General features: G+C 37.5%; 2 protein-coding genes across 3 annotated transcripts in view; one reads left to right on the top strand and one right to left on the bottom strand.

The window, feature by feature from the left end:
- Window positions 1–1855, bottom strand: part of LOC122846222 (AP-2 complex subunit alpha-2) — a 20430-nt gene extending 18575 nt beyond the window's left edge. The window contains exon 1 of one of the 2 annotated variants that reach the window (XM_044143034.1): window positions 1624–1855. In XM_044143034.1, the coding sequence (XP_043998969.1) occupies window positions 1624–1690 (67 nt within the window). In that variant the 5' untranslated portion in view covers window positions 1691–1855. The remainder of the gene's footprint in view (window positions 1–1623) is intronic. The other variant, XM_044143043.1, reaches the window with a different exon arrangement.
- LOC122846231 (tryptophan 5-hydroxylase 1-like) overlaps window positions 1–17782 on the top strand; it is a 20932-nt gene extending 3150 nt beyond the window's left edge. Inside the window, exons 2-14 of the mRNA XM_044143054.1 lie at window positions 4826–5065; window positions 6784–6924; window positions 7608–7791; window positions 7860–7960; window positions 8091–8158; window positions 8286–8482; window positions 10485–10620; window positions 10708–10834; window positions 10951–11046; window positions 11195–11328; window positions 14336–15403; window positions 15490–15784; window positions 16500–17782. Of these exons, the coding sequence (XP_043998989.1) occupies window positions 4964–5065; window positions 6784–6924; window positions 7608–7791; window positions 7860–7960; window positions 8091–8158; window positions 8286–8482; window positions 10485–10620; window positions 10708–10834; window positions 10951–11046; window positions 11195–11328; window positions 14336–14510 (1461 nt within the window). The 5' untranslated portion in view covers window positions 4826–4963 and the 3' untranslated portion in view covers window positions 14511–15403; window positions 15490–15784; window positions 16500–17782. The remainder of the gene's footprint in view (window positions 1–4825; window positions 5066–6783; window positions 6925–7607; window positions 7792–7859; window positions 7961–8090; window positions 8159–8285; window positions 8483–10484; window positions 10621–10707; window positions 10835–10950; window positions 11047–11194; window positions 11329–14335; window positions 15404–15489; window positions 15785–16499) is intronic.
- The last annotated feature ends 1976 nt before the right edge of the window (window positions 17783–19758 follow it).

Consider the following 19758-nt stretch of genomic DNA (forward strand, 5'->3'; position numbering starts at 1 on the left):
GACAGACTTCTTGTCTGCTCAGAATCTAATCTGAGTAAAATCTCTAGTTATAGATGAACCATGTCTGAGGTTGATATGTGCTCATATTGGGTTTAAAAAACAAATTGCTTACAAAGACTGTTAAAAATCCACCTTAATTTAATTCTTTTACTTTTTAATAATAAAAGTAATGAAAATAACAATAATGAATTGAATAAAAGGTGCAGGGCAGAGCCTCTGTTTGCACTGATGCCTTACAGAAAGAACCTTCTAGTTTCACATCCAGAAACTATCCTTTCTGGATGTGTGTGTTCTCTGGGTACTAATGTTTCCTCCCACTCTCCAAAAACAGGACTGTTAGGTCACTCTAAATTTCTCAGTTTTATGCTTTTGATGAGTCGGACCAGATCATGGAATGTGGTCTAGGAAATCTTAGTTAAGGACAGCGTTAGTAGAAACTGGCTAATCTAACCTGCTAAGGACAACTTAAAATATCAGGTCTGAAATCATTTTTTCATTGCCTGGAAACAACAGTGAAATCTTGTTGAACTGCAAAAGTGTGCGACACCAATGTGTCTCTCTCACTCTCATGCAAAGAGTGACAATGCTTCTTTTAAATATTTAACAGATCATGATAGTAAGGCTTCTTAATATTGTTTTTGCACTTAGTAAGGATAATACTGCCATGTCATATTTTCCTAACTCTGAACAGCCTGAGGAGCAAATCTATTTAAAAAAATTTTAATCAAATAGTTATTTTTCAATGGATATACTTGATAAAAAGTAATTATCTGATTTGAGGCACTTTTATAGATTGAGGTTTGTAAAAACTAAATACTGAAAGATAAGTGAGACATTTTTTAGTTCTTTTCAGTTGGGTTTTATTTACGCCAGTGTGTAAACTCAAGAATTTAACAGCACTGGTGGATTTTTAGTAAAGCAGTGACTCAACTCTGCAACATTTAAACATGTTTAACAAATCATTCATAATAATAATAAAGTTTTACTTTGCTATAAATATTTTATTGTTCTATTGGACAGGCCAGACTTGCAGCACATCACCATGTAACTAATGCGTTTTTGCTGTTGTGAAACCAAATTCAGGAGCAGCTTGGCTTAATTACCTATTTAGGTTTTGGGAAACAGCTCGTGATCTGAAGCTCTTTTTTATTCAATCTACCACCAGGAAGAATTTAGAATTTTGTATTTATTTTGTTACTAGATGTCAATGCAACTTTTAACTACAATTTCTGAATAACAACATCTTAAAAAAAATAAAAAATAAATAAAAAGAAAAAAATCAACTATGTTTGTGTTTGACACTACTTGTAAGAACTCTGACTCGACCCCAGTCAGAGTGTATAATCTCCATCTCTAAATTGCCCAGTTCAAAAATTTCTTTGCTTGTTAAGAATCATCTCCAGACAACGGTTTGGTCCACGCCCTATTAGCCACTTGGAGCTAACAGCTAACACCGCTGAGTAACGTACAAATACACCACATTCTATCTCAACGTGTAGTTTGCTTGTACAAACACTTGTTCAAATGACCTCGAAAAGAAGACACCGAGCTGGCAGTGCCCACCCCCGTTACACTGGCTACTTTACATTAGCTTAATTCCGCAAAGGTTCAAAACAAACTTACAGTTCCTGATGTCTGAAATGAACACAGCCAAACCACGCATTCCATCCCCTTTAGAGACCGCGGGCATTTTGTTCACTCCGTTTTAATGCGAACTATTTCTGCGACTAAGAAGGATACCACAGTTATGAGGAGCAACTTTGTTAAAGTTATTCTGCTACACAGTTAGCACTACAAGAGCTGAATAACAGGAACCAGACTGACTGCGGCTGCGTTCCATTTAGCGCAGGTTATACCCCACAGGGCTTCATTCCATACAAGTAGTTTATGACACTGTAGCTGCTACTATACTACAAAGAAGCAAGTTTGACTGTGAGAATTTCCGGAAGGATACTTGTTTTTAAAATCTTCATAATCATTTATCATTAAGGTTTAAGCTAGACAAACTTTCTTGTTATAACAATACATAAGACTTGTAACAAGGGTTTCGTGCTTTAGCGAGATGAGATCTAAATCTTGTTAAAACACAATTGTTTTTGCTTAAATGACAAAAAATGCAACAGTAAAAAAGCAACACCTCATGAGATGCTTGAGTATCACCTAGAAGAAAAAGAGTGAGAAGACAGTCAGAGGGAGTCTCTTCGTGCCTCTTTAAGAAATAATAAACTGTCAAAGAAATTTCATATCATCAGCTAAATAGAGCCCATCTAGGTGTGTTTTATTCTCATTCTAAATCTGTTCTCAGAAGGTCTTGGAGGTTTAGAGAACATGAGTAAACATCAAGCATTGTAAAGACAAAGGCGATACGTCAGGAAGTTGTGAAGAACTTTGGATCAGAGTTACATCATAATACAATTCTTCAAGTCCTTGACATTTCATAGAGCAGTGTGGAATCCATCATCCAACATGCAAACTATAGACACAACTGACAACCTACCGGCATTTTATCATTCCATACTAGCAGGCCAGTCTCAGAGGGCAGTAAGCAAACAAACTACTCGTTTAGTTCAACAGCTGTACTCAGGATTGTGCTAGAGGCAAGCAAGATTGATCTAATTTAGAAAGTGAGAATTTCCAAAATTCTCACATTGAAAACCTTCATAATAATTTACAGAGGTAAACTGAGTAAAGATCTCATCTAGCTCTCCATCCATTGTGCAATTTTTTTTTCTGTTTTGTTTTTATTTCAAAAATATAAAATCCATCTATCATTTTTCCCTGATCTTCACAACTCAATCCTTTCAGAAGAAGAAGAATTTCAAAACCAAGAAAGAAATGCATTTAGTTTCCAGAACATTTGGAAGGATCAGCTGTTGGTAGATCTCTATTGAGCAAGATTCTCTCTGTGGTTGCCAAATCTTATACATGAAAAACATTTTATAGTAAAATATTGTTGTGTAGCAAAATCTTGACTACACAATAGCAAATATTTGGACGTACCATTTTGATCTTCTAAATTGTGTCAATTAGATATGTCATGAAAAACAATAGGGTACTTTTTTCCATAAAGCTAATTAACTGCAGTATCTATTATCCACATGAATGATTTCAACATGACTGAGTGAAGTAGAAAGAGCAAAGCTTAATACAATAAACAAATAAAACCAACATGTGGTTACAGAATGACCCCGCACAGAGACAATACAGGAAAAGAAAGCACTACCACACAAAGGCATGAGCTTTCTAATTGTATCAGCATAGACTAGATGGAGCACACAGCTTTTAATTAAGCTTCTTTAAATATGCTGCACCGGTCTGATTCCCCACCCAGAGAAACCTGGCAGTTAACTCGCCAGCAGTCCTGCGTCAGTCATTTTCATCCTGGGTTGTTAGTGAGGATCAGATCCGGCTGGAATTATGTTTAGATGTACAAGGTCTCATGGAGAATCTTTTAAAGACAGCCAGCTGTCTCAGGCAAATTTTGAAAAATGAGACAGACTTCTTGTCTGCTCAGAATCTAATCTGAATTAAATCTCTGATTATGGATGAACCATACATCTGACGTGGATATGTGCTCATATTGGAATATGTTAGGGAGAAATTCCTATTTCTTTCTCCTTTCTTTTTGGTAAGTCTATAAAAAACTGGTATCAGAAGTAGAATCAAGAGATTTTGGATTACTGTAACGATGTGAATGTGATGTTGTGAATCCGCAGATGTGCATTAAAATGCACATTCTCATTCGACTTTGAGCAGAGGGAGTTCCGAGTCTTGTGTAAATCTTTATTTATATATTCAATGAGTTAGACACCTATAGGATTCTCCTACATTGCTCAGGTTAGAATTTTAATAAATTGAATAAAAAGGACCTTATAAAAGTCATTAGTGACATTAGAAATTTTATTCCTTTCACTTGTGAAATACTGCAAAAATTAAAAATATCCTGTCAATGAGTGATGCTGAAAACTTCTATTTATATGGTACTTCAGGGTTTCTCTACTTTCATTCTTTACTATCAGGAAATCCTCAAAATGTATGAAGAAATGCCTTCAATTGATCCAGGAGCTTGCAGCAAGAGTTCTGATGAAAATAAAAAGTGAAATCCATTGAGTTGCTGTTCTAGTGAACAGCAGCATCCCAGCGCCTGGGGAAGCTTTCTGCTTGGACTGGAGCATTCTTTATTCTTCATTCTTTAGTGCGGTGGAAGGAAAACCGCTTTGTCAACATCATCAGATACCGTCTCTTCTTGTACAGTTCTTTAAGATTTTCTTTCTGCAGGAACTCAGTGGAGCTAAGCAAGTCCAGGCTTATTGATAGAATGACCAGTTATACAAATAGTAGACTTTTATGATGGTCATTTTGTGAAATTCTGTCCTGGGAACTGGAGGAAAGAATTTGATGCCATGAATTCTGGAATTGAGAGTTTTTACTGGTCTCTTTTGTTTGTATGTCGTTCAGTCATTGTTTTCCTGTGATGGCTGGGCCCCACACAATCCAGCCAAACCAATATATACATATATTTCACATTAAAGCTCTTAAAATAGCAAATATCCAGTTTTCTCTGAGATCAAACTAACCATCAGGGTTTGAGATGAACTTATCTGTATGTATGCAGAATGTGGACACCAATCCTATAGTGCCACATAATAAAGGGGGGAGACTGCCAACTTCAGAAAAGGTTCTAACAATGAGAAGTAACAAGAGTGTTTCCTAACAGCAGACAGTGTGGTGTCCAGTTGGCTGTGTTAATCACGACTTGTTCTAATTTTCCTCCTGTTCAAACTGAACCTCTCTCTCTTTTGCCTGACCCCTCCCCACCCTGCAGCTTCATAAATACAGCCCACATTTTGTTTGCTCTGACTGAGCAGCCACTCACCCAGACTGCAGGTGACCCATAAGGACTCTGGTTTGCCTCTCTGCCTAGTTAAAAGAACTTCACACAGTTTTTCTAAGAAGTTATAAAATGTCTACTGATGCTACGGAAGCAACAAAAGCCAAGATGCCAGATGAACTGGAGCCAACTAAAGGAAAGTCACATGATTCTGACAAGAAGGTCGACAATAAGGCGAGTAGATCATAATATGAATGTACAGTCTATGTGTTTTGCTTCTTGGAAAAAATTCACACTGAATAATAAAGTAGACATTTATTGTCACATTGAGGTTATTTTGACCAGGTTTTCTAAATAATACAGAAGCTATATGTTTTTAAGAAAAGCTTTCAATTTAATTTTAGTTAACCTAAATTGATCTGTTTGGCCAATATTTCTTGTTTCATTTTTATCTTAATAAGTCGTCTTTGTATTTATTATTCAAAGATATTTTTCATTTAGTTTAGCCTCTGATTAATTGATCCATAGAAACTTAACATATTTTCTACAAAAGCAGAAAACAGATGCCAGAAAATGAGCTAGTAATGTTAAAGTTTTGGGTTTTTTTTTTTTTTTTTTTTTTTTTTTTTTTGCCTCTAGTGGCCTTTATTTGAAAGTGCTTGGAAAGGAAAGTAGGTAATGAGAGAGGGAAGACATGCGGCAAAGGCCATCAGGCTGGGATTCGAACCTGTGACGAGGACTAAGGCTTCCTTACGTGGGTTGTGATTTTCCCCTGCACCTCCACAGCAGCCTGAATATCAAAGTATTTTTTAATGATCACTAAAGGTTTGAAATACTGTTGCTTGTTAATCAATCAATAAATCAATCAATCAAGTTTGTTTGTATAGCCCATCTCAGTAGCAAGGCAGTTTAAAGTGCTTTACATCATAAAAACACAAAAATCAACAATTGAAACATTACAAGTGCCATCATTACACATCAAAATGTTGGGCAATGTTTCGTTTATTATGGTTCAAAAGCAGCTCTACTCAGATGGATTTTTAGTCTTGATTTAAATGAACTCAGGGTTTTGGCTGTTTTGCAGTTTTCTTGAAGTTTGCTCCAGATTTGTGGTGCATAGAAGCTGAATGCTGATCTCCCTGTTTGGCTCCGGTTCTGGATGCAGAGCAGAACCGGAACCAGAAGACCTGAGAGGTTCTGGAAGGTTGCTCCAGCAGCAGCAGATCTTTAATGTATTTTTGTTCTTTATAAACTACCAGCAGTATTTTAAAGTCTGTTCCCTGGAAGACTTTAGAATTTAGTTTAATAACATAATAATAATTATTTATTATTTTTTGGTAATATGTTTTATTATATTAAAGTTCAATTATAGATGTTCTAATTGTAAAATATTTTCCCTAATGTGTTGCTTTTCTGTTAATCATAAAACTTTGGTATTTTATTTGTGATCAGCTGTTGGCAGCAAAGTTATTATTGTTATGACAGTTTGACTGTCAACAATTCAAACCTTGACATAAGAAAATTGTCTACACTGAATATGTGAAACTACCTTGATATATTATATTGTTATTACTATAGCATTATTAGCATCAATAATACTATTATTATTGTTGTGAATACTATTAGAGTATAGAGTACTATTGGGAATATTGTAAGCACATTAAAGCACATTAAATACTTATAAATATTAAAAGATCATAACAGTGATGTAGCTAGAGAAGGGATGGATTTAATAAGTTTTTCCTTCAGCCAGTTTCTTTTATCATTTATCATTTATTGCATAACTGTTACAAAATACAACAACGCTAGCTCTGGTCATAAAACTGGCATAAAGCTCTTGATTAACATATCTAATGAAACAAGACTAGTTTATATTGAAACATTGTTGAACTAGAGTTAAATCTGTAAAGCTGACGACAATCTAAAATGTATTCCCACATCCAAAAACCAAGGTAACACTGAATGGAAGTGACGGACACCAGGACAACCTCATGACTGGACAGCCAAGCAACTCCAGAAACAAAGCAGCAACTATTATATTCACACTGAAGAATGAAGTTGGGGGACTTATCAGAGCTCTGAAACTTTTCCAGGTATTATTTAATATGCACACTTTAAAAGATAAAACTTTTTCTGTCATCTAACAAAATTTGTATTTCAATTCATAGTGTAAAATTATGGAACAAGTCAAATGAGGAGTTAAACAAAGTTTAATTTTAATACAATTTAAAAGAGAATATAAGAGGGTCATTTTCAAAAGATATGGAAATATGGGTGATCGTTATCACTAATGTGTCTACAGTACAGACCAAACATTTGGACACTCTTTCTAATGAAATTCAATTAGAAAGTGTGTCCAAACATTTGATCTGTACTGTATGTAAATTGAGGCTAAAGCATATGAGTGTGTGTGGTTATGGATGTATATATTTAGATATTTGGTGAGTCCATGGCAAAAAAAAAAAAAAAAAGAAAAAAAACAGATAAAACGGAAAATTAATTAACCTATGTTTTATTTATTTACTATCTGATGAGGGTCTATATGAAAACATGGTATGAGTTTATGAAATAGGAGGTCAGAAGTTTCTTCCTTATTTCTACTGCTTTTTGATCATGTTAAAATTATTGTGGTTCAAAAAATATGTGTCTTTTGCATTCCCTGTTCATGTCTATTATTTTCTACTGCTATCATGTTGCAAATAAATAAATAAAATGAAATAAAAATGGCTTGAGTATCTAGCACAACTTTCCAAGCGCTCTGGCCGTGTTGTTGCAGGAAAAACACGTCCATCTGGTTCATATTGAGTCTCGCAAGTCCAAACGGAGAGATTCAGACTTTGAGATCTTCATCAACTGTGATTCAGAGCATGAACAACTGAAGGAGCTGACCGAGCTGCTGAGGACACACACCGATATAGTGGAAATGACTCCATCTGGAAACTCTTCTTTACTACATGATGGTAAGACATACTCAGAATTAATTGTGAGCATGTAAGTAACATACAGTAAATTCCCGATTTTCCATCAGGTTTGGAATGCGTTCCCTGGTTTCCTACAAGGATTTCAGATTTGGATCTGTGCGCCAACAGGGTTTTAATGTACGGCTCTGAATTAGATGCAGATCACCCGGTATGTGTACCCACTGTGTTGTTTTTCCTCATTTTCTGTCAGTTTAAATCATGAAAACAGATAAATGGCTGTATTTAAAGAAATAAAAAAAAACATAAAAACATATTCAGACACAACATTGTTATTACAGGGATTTAAAGACCAAATTTACCGTAAAAGGAGAAAGTATTTTGCTGATTTGGCTATGAACTTCAAACAGTAAGTGATATTTTCTTTTGGTTTCCTGCATCATCAATAGTGAGTAGTTGCATATAAGAAATAAGATGCCATATTGCAAAATTTCTGTATATTAAAAAATGTGTTTTTAATCTGTCATGCCTGACAGTGGTGATCAGATTCCTCGTATCAACTACACGGCAGAGGAGGTGCAGACCTGGGGCGTGGTGTTTCAGGAGCTTAATAAGCTGTATCCCAGCCATGCCTGCAAGGAGTATCTGAAGAATCTTCCTCTGTTGACCAGATACTGTAAATACAGTGAGAACAACATCCCTCAGTTGGAGGATGTGTCACGCTTCCTCATGGGTGAGTGTGAAAGCTGTGCCAGGGCTGCAAAAACGAGGTACCAACATAAATAAAGGGATTTCTTTTACTTTTTTTATTCAAAGTGTAAGAGTTAGAGATGAAAGCCACTAAACTGGAGATGATACCTAACAGGCTATAAAAAATACTGCAAAGCTCAAAAGAGCTGCGTTGAAGCCAAGGTAATAGAACCACAGAGAAGGGACCCAGGAGCTCAAACCTTATTCCAGATCATCTGTATTATACTGTCAGGACATTTCTGTGTAAGGAGAAAATGGATACTAATTATACACATCACAACATGCAGCTCTGGATGATTATGCCACAAGATATTGATTTCTGACCTTTTCCTGAGTCAAATCATTAGTATTGCAGTTTCTAAATGAATACAGACTTGTTTTCTTTGCATTATTTGAGGTCTGAAAGCATTGCAACCTTTTCATGATTTTGACCATTTCACATTTTTTGCAAATAAATACTAAATTCTTGCTTGGAATTTCAGAGACATGTTGTCAGTGGTTCGTAGAATAAAAGAACAATGTTCACTTGACTCAGATATATACCTATAAAAACTAAAATCAGAGAGACTGATTATTTAAAGCAGTCTCTTATTTTCTCTTCCAGAGTTTTTTCTGACACAGAAAAAGAGGGAAAACTAGCACAAAAGACATATTGGGTATACCGATGAAAAAGGCACACAGTCCACCTCCTATGACATATAAAGAAAAAAAAAAGCGGTGGTAGGGAGTCATCACTCAATCAGGGAGCAGAGACCAAAGAGAGTGAAAGAATGTCAACGAAGGGCACCAGAATTTATCTGAGTTGCCTTTCACTGAATATCTAATCTTCAGTTTAAGAAGAGACCTGGTGTCACTGAGCCACTGACTGCTAGAGGGTGCTTTAGTTGATTTCCAGTGAAAAAGAAGACGGCGCCCTGCCAGTAAGGAAGTAAATGCTGAAATATCTGAGTGATTAAGTAGTGAACCGCTAATAGACAACTGGGAGGTCAAATATGGCGACATGGGAGGGGTGGGAGTAGCCTTGACATGGTATCAAAATAGTTTTACCAAAACGAGTAACAAACAAAAGTAAAACATGAGTGAAATTACAGGAGGGTGCATGATGACATTAATCACAACTGAGTGACAGAGCTGTGACAGAAGAGCTTTGGGGAAATTAATAAATGATTTTGTCTGTGATTCAGACTAAATCATACTGAATTTGTCTGAATATTTTTTAAGTACATTATACCACTAAAAGTGACTACCAAATGTAGTTATCAAATTCCTTGTAAAAGTCATTAAAACACTTCAGCCTTTTATTATCCCTTGCCAAAAACGTTGGATCTTTGAACGCAGCTTGAAACATATGATTCTTCCATAAAGGAGCTAATGTAGATTAAATTTAAATGCCTCCTAAATTGATACCAAATTTTTAATACAGAGCAAACTACTTGGTTATTTGTGAAGTCAGAGGTTGGATGGAAGTGAGAAGAGCATTTAGAGAGCATGAGGAACATGACCGTGCCTCTGGCTTGTCATAGTAACATTTTAATAAATATATAAAAAGTATATCTTTATTATTGGTGTCAACTGATTTAAAAATGCCAATTGATTCATGTTAATCAAATTAATAACACTAATGCTGATATTAATCCCCATTTATGGTGTGATTTAAACGGTCAGCAGTCATTGATTTCAGGATTAAGGATTTCATTGTGAATTCTCACATTCTAGGAAGTAGCATATTTTTTTTCTTCATTTTTACATTGTTAGTATTTTGAGATCATTGCTACTTTTTTGCAACATGTTACATTTTTTTTTATTTGATTTTGTTTCCTTCCAGTAATATTTCTCCATGCTAACAGTGTTCATTAACTAACAGCATGCTATATGAACTTGCTTGTATGAACAAGTTCTTTTCTGTTTTTCGTCTCCTCCTGTATTTAATAAGTCCGTTTGTGTTTCTGTGTGTTTCTGTGTATTTGTGTGTACGGTGTAAACAGAGCGCTCAGGTTTCAGCATCCGGCCGGTGGCAGGCTACCTCTCTCCAAGAGATTTCCTAGCAGGGCTCGCTTTCAGGGTGTTCCACTGCACTCAGTATGTCCGTCATAGCTCAGAGCCTTTGTACACACCTGAACCGTGAGTAGACACACACACACAATGGGTTTTTAACTCCTATCTCATCTGCTGTGGTTCAAAATGTTTGTTGATCCATGTTTCATCCAGGGACACATGCCATGAGGTGTTGGGCCATGTTCCTCTGCTGGCAGAACCCAGCTTCGCTCAATTCTCCCAAGAGCTTGGTTTAGCATCGCTTGGCGCTTCAGATGAAGACGTGCAGAAACTTGCCACAGTGAGAATATAAACTGTGTTTCCAGCCCATATCTGGTGACTTTAAGGACTTGCACAGATGTTCTACCCATTTTAGTGTGATGTTACATTGGCATGTTCTGTTCTCTGGTGTTGTAGTGTTATTTCTTCACAGTGGAGTTCGGCCTGTGTAAGCAGGATGGAAGCCTGAGAGCGTATGGAGCTGGACTCCTCTCCTCCGCTAGTGAACTCAAGGTGACTTTTAAAAGCAGAAGCATTGACACAACTCTTAAAAATATATATATTTTCATGATTAAATGTTCCTAGCAAATATTTCTCTACACTTAGTACATGAAGTGTGGGTCCAGATTTCTGACCTGATAATGAATCTGTCTGGTCTCAGCATGCTCTGTCTGGGGAGGCCAACATCCGCCCGTTTGATCCCGTGGTAACCTGCAACCAGGAGTGCATGATAACCACATTCCAAGATGTTTACTTTGTGGCTGAAAGTTTTGAAGAAGCCAAGAACAAAATGAGGCAAGTAAAGGAAAACTAACATACCTGTTGAGTAGAAGGCCAACACTTTTTCAAAACAAATAAATATATCAAGACCTTTTCCAGGGTGTACCCCGCCTCTCGCCTGCAACATTAGTTGAAGATAGACACCAGCACTCTTCCTGACCCCACTAGTGACAAGCGTGTTAGAAAATAGATGGATGGATGGATAAATATATCAGAGTGTGCCTTGTATTTTATATTTAGCAGTAATTACAACTGGAAGTTCTTTTGGGCTTTTTTTTATCCACCTGCTTTGAACTGGCATGATGTTTGTGGTGTTGATTTAGCACCCATATCAAGAAAGGCAGAGCCCTGGAGTAAATTAATAATATTTAATTGAATTTAATATTACTGATTACTATTTCTGAAGGCAGTTGGTTACTCTGACTTTAACTTTGATTTATCAGAGATAAATGTATGTGTGTGTGTGTGTGTAAAAAGGAATCAGGTAAAATATGTCAGTCACACCTCTCCTTGGAAAACTGTCTCATCTACAAACTCTTTCTGCAGTTTGGCTCAAGGCACCTTGTATCTCCATAAACAAAGGTTATTATAGTCATATGATATATTCCAAGCTTAACAAAAAATAACCAGCTAACAAACACAAAGATACCAGTGGTTCACATTCATGTTGTTTTAACTGCAGCTGCAGCTTTTTGAGAAATTTCTGCTTCATTTGGTTACAGCTGTTAGAAAACATTTCCTCTTTCGGAAACAAAAATTTTATTTTCAGTTCCCTGAAAATAAAATTTTCAGGGAACTGAAAATATATGCTTGTACACATACACATTCATGTATGTGTATAAGCATACATGAATCACCTGCTTTATCTGCCAGGGTCACCACAGAAAAATTTATTCTTACAGTCCTTAACACCCAAACTGATCCCTACAGAAAAAGTATACATGTATATTCCTATTTTTTTTTACTTAAAAACCCTAAATATTTCAGTCCTGTTTTTTATATTTTGCTAAATGTTTGGAATATTAGTGCTCTCCACTTAAAAAAGTGTAATTTGTCAATGTGTCAATTGGATTTTATGGAACGTTTAAATTGTGAAGTTGTAATTAGAAGTAATATGAACGTTTTTGACCTTTATCTAAGCCATTTGTTGTTTTTTGGGGTTTTTTGCAAAATCTCCTGGTGCCAGAAAGATGAACTCTTCAAAAGTAATAGTCAAATTAAGAAACATATATGCAGTCACTCCCTGTGAGGTGTGAGGCAAAAATCTGATTAAAATTATTGCGTAAGTAAAAATATCTTCTGAAGTACTCTGCTGATAAACAGAACCTTCACCTTATAAAGCAGTATTTCAGTCACATATCTTAATTTTTCGCTGCTGGGCTGCACAGACTTAAAGCGGCATGCACAATGTGAGAGCAACATGAAAATCACCATGATTTCATGTGAAATGAGAGTCCTGATCCAGGATTGATACACAGGGTCACTATTTGATTACAATTAGTGCTGCACCGCTTGCAGTTTTCTGAGTGACCGGCAATTGCCGATCTTCAAAAAGCCTGACCTGCGCACTGCTATTCCGGCCAAAATGTATTGCAATAATTTATTTTTTATCTGAAATGATGTTAAATATAGCAGGGAAGTTGCTGAGTTGACATCAGTGGGGTCATTATTGTTAACTGCAGATGTGCAGACATGACTTGGTTGGTTGGTCTGTCAGTCAAATCTCTCACAGCAGAGTAATAGAGGATAGTGGCTGATTTCTAGACCTTTGCTGAGGCAGATAAGATCAGAGGATAAGACTGATTTCACATGAAAGATCACTGATCTACCAAACTTAAGAAAATCAGGGTTGAATTATCAGCTGGCTGAATAATAGGCGCACCGCTAATGACATATCTGTTCTTCACACAGGCTTGATTACACTGTATGAAGTTTCATTTCGGCACCGAAGAACACAATTGGTGATAAATGTTGACGTTCTAAGAATTGGAAATGGTTGAACTCTCAGTGCTGCTGAATGGAGCCATGAGGCAGAGAGAGACCTGGAGCTCAGCCTGGAACTGACTCCAAGCTACTGCAGCTGCTGCAACTGCAAACAGCTTAGCCACAAGATCAATTAAGAGAGACGCCAATAAAATTCAACTGACCTCTTTACATTCTATTGCCTTCTACTGTTGTTCACTAGAATGTTATCAGCTCTGGATTTGGCACAATGAAATGTGCGGCCCGTTTTTTCTCTTTCGTCAAAAGAATAAATGCTTATCTGTAAACACTTGTGAGACTTCAGTAACTAAGCTTGGTCAACGTGGGAGTTCCTGTTGGGAACATGGGTGTGGATATGCACACTGGGCCTGCCCTAGAGCAGGGGCATTCTTCACACATGCTTGTTGAGCTGTACTTAAAAACAGCCACCAGAAAATACAGACAACCTGAAACTGGAAAACCTGAAAGCCTTATTGAAAGGTACTTGACTGTGATAAAATTCATGCTTGCAAATTGTAGACTGTGAACTATAGCTTTGAATGATTAATACATATTTTATGGCTATCTTTGTCTTTTTAATAGCCTGAAAGGTTTGTTGTTAACTAAACCTCAGTGAATGATCTGTTGAGCTGGTTTCTTTAGGCTACCAGCAGTGCCAAGGTTTGTCTGTTTGTTAAGAGAAACACATACAAACTTTTGGATGAAAACTTGTGTGATCATTTCTCTGGCCTGCACACTTCTGATCAGGTTTACCTGTAAATTCAGCTGTGGCTGTGCTGCTGCCTTTACCAACAGAAAGTCACTGTTTCTAACCAGCAAAAACCAAACAGACTTCCTTTATAAGAACTGGCATAACATTTCTGAAGTGGCATTTTTATTAGGTGCTAGGATATTTCTGAGATGAGTTTTACAATGGTCAAAAGGCAACCAGGTCTGACTAACTTATTGAAAAAATGACACGGTTCAAATCTTTTGTGTTTTCCTTTCTGTTTCAGAGGATTTTAGTCTCTGATAATAAACCGCTGTGCTTTGCCTACAGGGAGTTCGCCAAAACCCTTAAGCGTCCATTCACAGTAAACTACAACCCCTACACTCAGAGTGTGGATGTTCTGAGGGACACCTCCAACATCAACAACATGGTGAAAGACATCCGGCATGAGCTGGACATTGTTGAAGATGCCTTGCGTCGTCTCGGCAAACTCCAGAGAGACTGAAGAGTCAAAGTAGCAAAATAGAAGTCTGCAAACTATTTAAATGTGATCGTTGGTTGTGCTCTGCCTCTTTTTATGCTTGTGGACATGATGCTGCATATGCTAAAATAGTCCATTGATGTTTTGTTAAGTTATGATATGAGATGTAAAAGGTGAAAATGTCTGTAGATTCACAATGAAGAAATTTGGCTGTTGAGCTTGTAAGCCTTCTGGTTAACAGAAGGCCAGGGTTAGGGTTAGCCTTCTGGTCAACAGAAGGCTTACAAGTACCATCCTATGGAAAACAGGAGGGTTCTAATCCTGAAATTCAAAATGACTGCACTGAAAATATCTGTTTCGCGCAAAATACAAACAACCCTACTTTAGTGAACATGTTGCTGCAGTGTCTAAAATAACAAAATAGAAGAAAATCCATTGCTCACCATCTGCATTGCTATTAGTAGAATCCTTGACTTGAAGACCGCATAATTTGCACTTGTTCCTAATTTACCTAGAAACACAGTTTTATGTAGTCGGTCACTAACTTCTCTCATTTTTGTTGCAGTTTGGAATATGATTGAATACAGTAGAGATCACATCCTTCCATTATGGCTTAAGAAGATGTTATCTTAGCTAAGTTAGCTTAGCTAAGTTTATTTGGTAGCATTACATATTAAACAGGAACAAAAAGGTCATAACTTTCCTAAAAAGTGTTGGGAAGCTGGGGTTTGGGTTCTGTGTGGATGTTTTGTTCAGATCTTACAGGCGTCCACCAGAGGGAGCCAGGAGGTTTCTGCTCCTTGGATGGTGGACCTGAGGAGCTAATTACTCACACCTGCAAGTCATCTGCTTCATCAGCCAGAGGTTAAGAGGAGCCAGTTGCCAGTTCCCTGGTGCCTGAGAGTTAGATATACATGGTACTCTATGCTGCCCAGTGTTTGTTCTCTCTGTGTTCCTTGAGCTTTTTGGATTTTTGTAACGTACCCTATGATCTCATTTAAAGGTGTTCACTGCGATGTTCTGGATTCTGCTCCCTGTGTTGGTTTCTCCTTGGGTTCTCAAGTCTCTCAGAACATCTCTGGTTCAAATCCCATAACTGGCAACGTCCCGCTCCTCTTCCTCCAAGCCTGTGCTGCATGACCTGTCTGCCCTCCAATGATATTACCATCCACCAACCTCCACCAGATTGCTCCACAAACCCCCATGCACAACTCCAGCTCAACATCCGTACAAGGACTCGAACCCTGGAATCCAATGCACAATCACTTACCCCCCTCTTGGCAGACTCCTCTCCACCAGTAAGAGCTCCAGTCAATAACACATTTATCATCAGTGACTGTTACTCACCGTTCCTCTACTGTGTCCAGTGTTCCCACTCACCAGGCTCCCAGAAAAAGACACATGTTCATTGTTCATTGATTGTTCAATAAATTTTATCTTTTTCAACTGCCTCCTGGGAGTGTTCTGCATGTGGGCCAAAAGCATAGCGAAACCATGACAGAATACTCAGTCCCTGAATCTGACCCAGCAGACACTCTCTCGGAGGACTCTTTCCGAATGGCACTCCCTCATCCAATCACATGATGCCACTCTAAGATCTCTCTGTGATCAACAGTATATCATCAATTAACATCTGGATCATTTAGCTAAATTATTGCAGGAAAAATCTCCAACCGGCTCCCTCTTGTGCTCCTCCGGTTCTCTCCAACGCCCATTACGTCAGCTCACCAGCTCCAGATAAATAAACTGTCCAGGTTAGAAGAACGGAAAACTCTTAACTCATCTCTGTGGCTATTCATCTAGACAGCCGGTTAAGAGAACACAATTGAGACAAATCTAAAAGAAATCCCACTTCTGGGACTAACTATTCACCTGTCCCTCCAGCTCCTGTCAGTCTCTCTCTTTCTGATCTTCTGACTACCCTGAATCCATGCAGATCGACAGGACCAGACTAAAACCTTAGGGATGTAAAACACATTGACTCTAATCAGTGTCTCTATTTTGGTTCTGCAGATCATTATATTGCCATCTGTCCTGTTCGGCCTAATCAGTCCACCAGTCGATTCAGGGAGGCTGGCAGACCAATCTCGAAGATTCGTGTCCTTCATCTAAAGATTACTAAACAATCAATGAATAATGAATGCATATCTTTTGCCATGACAGAAACTTCAACCAGACTTCATTTTGGGCTCTGTGGTTTTTAGCAGATGGGCTTTTAGCTTTCTCCTTGCTTCAGTAGGAGTTTGTGATTGGTTTACAAGCAGCACAAAATAACTGCTTCAGTTTTATTCAGAATCCAAGAAGTCCCTTTGATACTGGAACTAATCGCATCACAAAGCTGTTGCACTCTATATCCTTTTGCTCCTAATTGGACTTCAGTGTTAGTCACAATACGGTAATTAAAACATTGCTACATTAGCTTAGCATGTGCTCTGCCAGTAAACACAACACAGTGTTATTACTTCAGAAAACCTTTATTAGAAAATACAACTACATGGATTGAATTAATTTATATTGACATATATAATGGGTAAAAAGAGGAAATGAAATCTGAATGTCATGCAATTATGTTTATTTTGTGTAAAGGAATTAAATGTACACATTATAATGCACTGCGACAGACTGGCAACCTGTCCAGGATGTAGCCCGCCTCTTGCCCGGAACGTAGCTGGAGATAGGCACCAGCAACCCTCCCGACCCCTCTAAGGGACAAGGGTGAACAGAAAATGGATGGATGGATGGACATTATAATGCAATTTATTGTCAAACTATGCTGATTTCTCCATCCATCCATCCATCATGCCCAGGTTATTGATGATTGTTCATAGAAAACACTGACCTTAGCTCCATACTTTATTGGTGCATTGCAGACAGTTAATATTACAGATACATAATGAGATACATGGTTTTCCTGAGCCATATTTAACTAAAGGCAGCTCTCTGTTTTACAAAGGCTGTTTCACTGAAGTTAATCACTTAAAGTACCCATATTATAAGGTTTATGAATGTAAGATTAAATTTACTGTTATTTAATTTAACTTTAATTTTCTTTTATTTATTTTTTTTAAATCAGAGTAGTTACAAGAGCTAGAGCAGCTACATTTGTATTATAATGTTTACATACACACTCATGTCAGTGAATTAAAATGATGGTTTATGTATTTATAAAAGCAGAGTACATCTGTTAAGACAATCTGTGGGGATTATCTAAACAATACAAATGAACACTGAAAGAGCTCCGGTAACCATCTAGTCAGGAAAATATGGGCATGTTTGGAATCATAAATATTAAGATTAATTAATGCGAATCCGGTAATGATTGCGCAAAAAAACGGTCAAAAATAGATGTGATGACTTTTAGAAAAGTTTTGTTTTATAAATCTTTCTTTACCTCATAATTAGTTGGACCTTCACAGAAGGAAGATGACTCACAAAATAGTTAGTCATGGACATACAGTAGTATACGTGACTTCACAGATGACTCTCTATAGCCAATGTGCTATTTAAGGATACTTAGTGGTTTGAAGTGAGGTGTTATTAGTACAGTACTTCAGTACTTTAGATGGCTCTGCTTTAACACACCTCAGATTATTAGCAGGACTCTGAAGAACTTTACTACGTAATTAAGTCAGTCAGTCAGTCATTTGATTCAGATGTGGTGGAGCAAGGACACAGTTAAAAGGCTGGGTACACTTTGGACAGGCACACTGGTCCACCATAAGACAACAGGAACACACACCTTAGAGTAGCCTTGTCATTGCTTTCCTGTTCAATTCTACTCTATTAAAATCATGTTTTAATCTGCGTCGAGATGAGACCCCAGGCTGGAATTTGAACCAGGCCCTTCTCCCTTCAAGTCCATAGTGCTACTGTTACACAATACTGTACAGTATTTACAGTGAAATCACTTTAAGTGTGATATACAGGCGGTACATTCACTAGTTAATCATTCTTCACGCAAGCTGATGATCATAACATTTTGGTATTTATGAAAAATAAAACCCACTTGCTACAGATATTTAGTACGTGGTTAAATGTCGGGATATTTTATTTTTTGCTGGTATATGCAGTAAAGCAAACCCCAGGTATGAGGCTCCACCACCCTGTTTTTCAAATGAGACAAGGTTTCTCCAGTGGGACATATAGTAATCATGCACAGTGGCGCAGTTGGTAGAGCTGTTGCCTTGCAGCAAGAAGGTCCTGGGTTCGATTCCCAGCCCGGGGTCTTTCTGCATGGAGTTTGCATGTTCTCCCTGTGCATGCGTGGGTTCTCTCTTGGTCCTCCAAAAACATAACTGTTAGGTTATGAGTGTGTGTGTGAATGGTTGTATGTCTCTGTGTTGCCCTGCGACAGACTGATGACCTGACCAGGGTGACCCCGCCTCTCACCCAGAACGTAGCTGTAGATAGACACCAGCAACCCTCCTGACCCCATTAGGGACAAGGGTGAACAGAAAATGAATGGATGGATGGACATACAGTAATCATTGTCCTTCATCGTTCACTTGGAGGTTAGATTCCAGCATTCTTCTTTCACATGTTGATGTGCCCCTGGGCAGGGCACTTAATTTCAAGTTGCTTACCGGTCTGCACATTGGTGTATAAATGTGAGTGGTCAGTATGACTGGAGAGGTGCTATTTGATGCATTTACCATTTTATATATATGGCACAAACAATTTAAATGTATCTACCGGTACTTTCACTGCAACAACGTTTTCTCAAAAGCCTTTGGGTTTTTCCCTTAGGAAACAAAGGCTCCCTGTGTTCCTAATGGAAAGCAATAGGTTTTCCTTTTAAAACAATTAAATATGCATCAGTCCTGCTGCATGTTTTCTAAATAATAACCCATGAAGACAGAAGTCTCTGTCACTTAGGAACTAATCGATCATATTCCCATGTAAAGTCATAGACTTTCACTCATCTCCTTACTGAAGGTAACGTGCATATATGTTCCTTTATCTATTTAGATTTCATATGACTAAAACCTGGCAAAGGTCAGACATTACTGAAACTTTAGTGTTTGTACATTTATTTTTATCTGGGTCAGCATGAACAATTTTTCTTGGCATCTTCTTAGACAAAACACATTCATCCAATCCCTCTTGTCCAGTTGTGACTGCCACTGTCCTCTTTCAGCAATTTACTGTCACACATGCCACTTTTTTGCATGCTTTTTAAAATATATATTGTCAAGTTTATTACCCAAAGTAGTATCCAGTTATTTGCATACACTGTAAAAAAAAAAAAAAAAAAAAAAAAAAAAAAAGGACA

The sequence above is a fragment of the Gambusia affinis genome, linkage group LG02 (genome assembly GCF_019740435.1).
Source record: "Gambusia affinis linkage group LG02, SWU_Gaff_1.0, whole genome shotgun sequence".
Classification (NCBI taxonomy): domain Eukaryota; kingdom Metazoa; phylum Chordata; class Actinopteri; order Cyprinodontiformes; family Poeciliidae; genus Gambusia; species Gambusia affinis.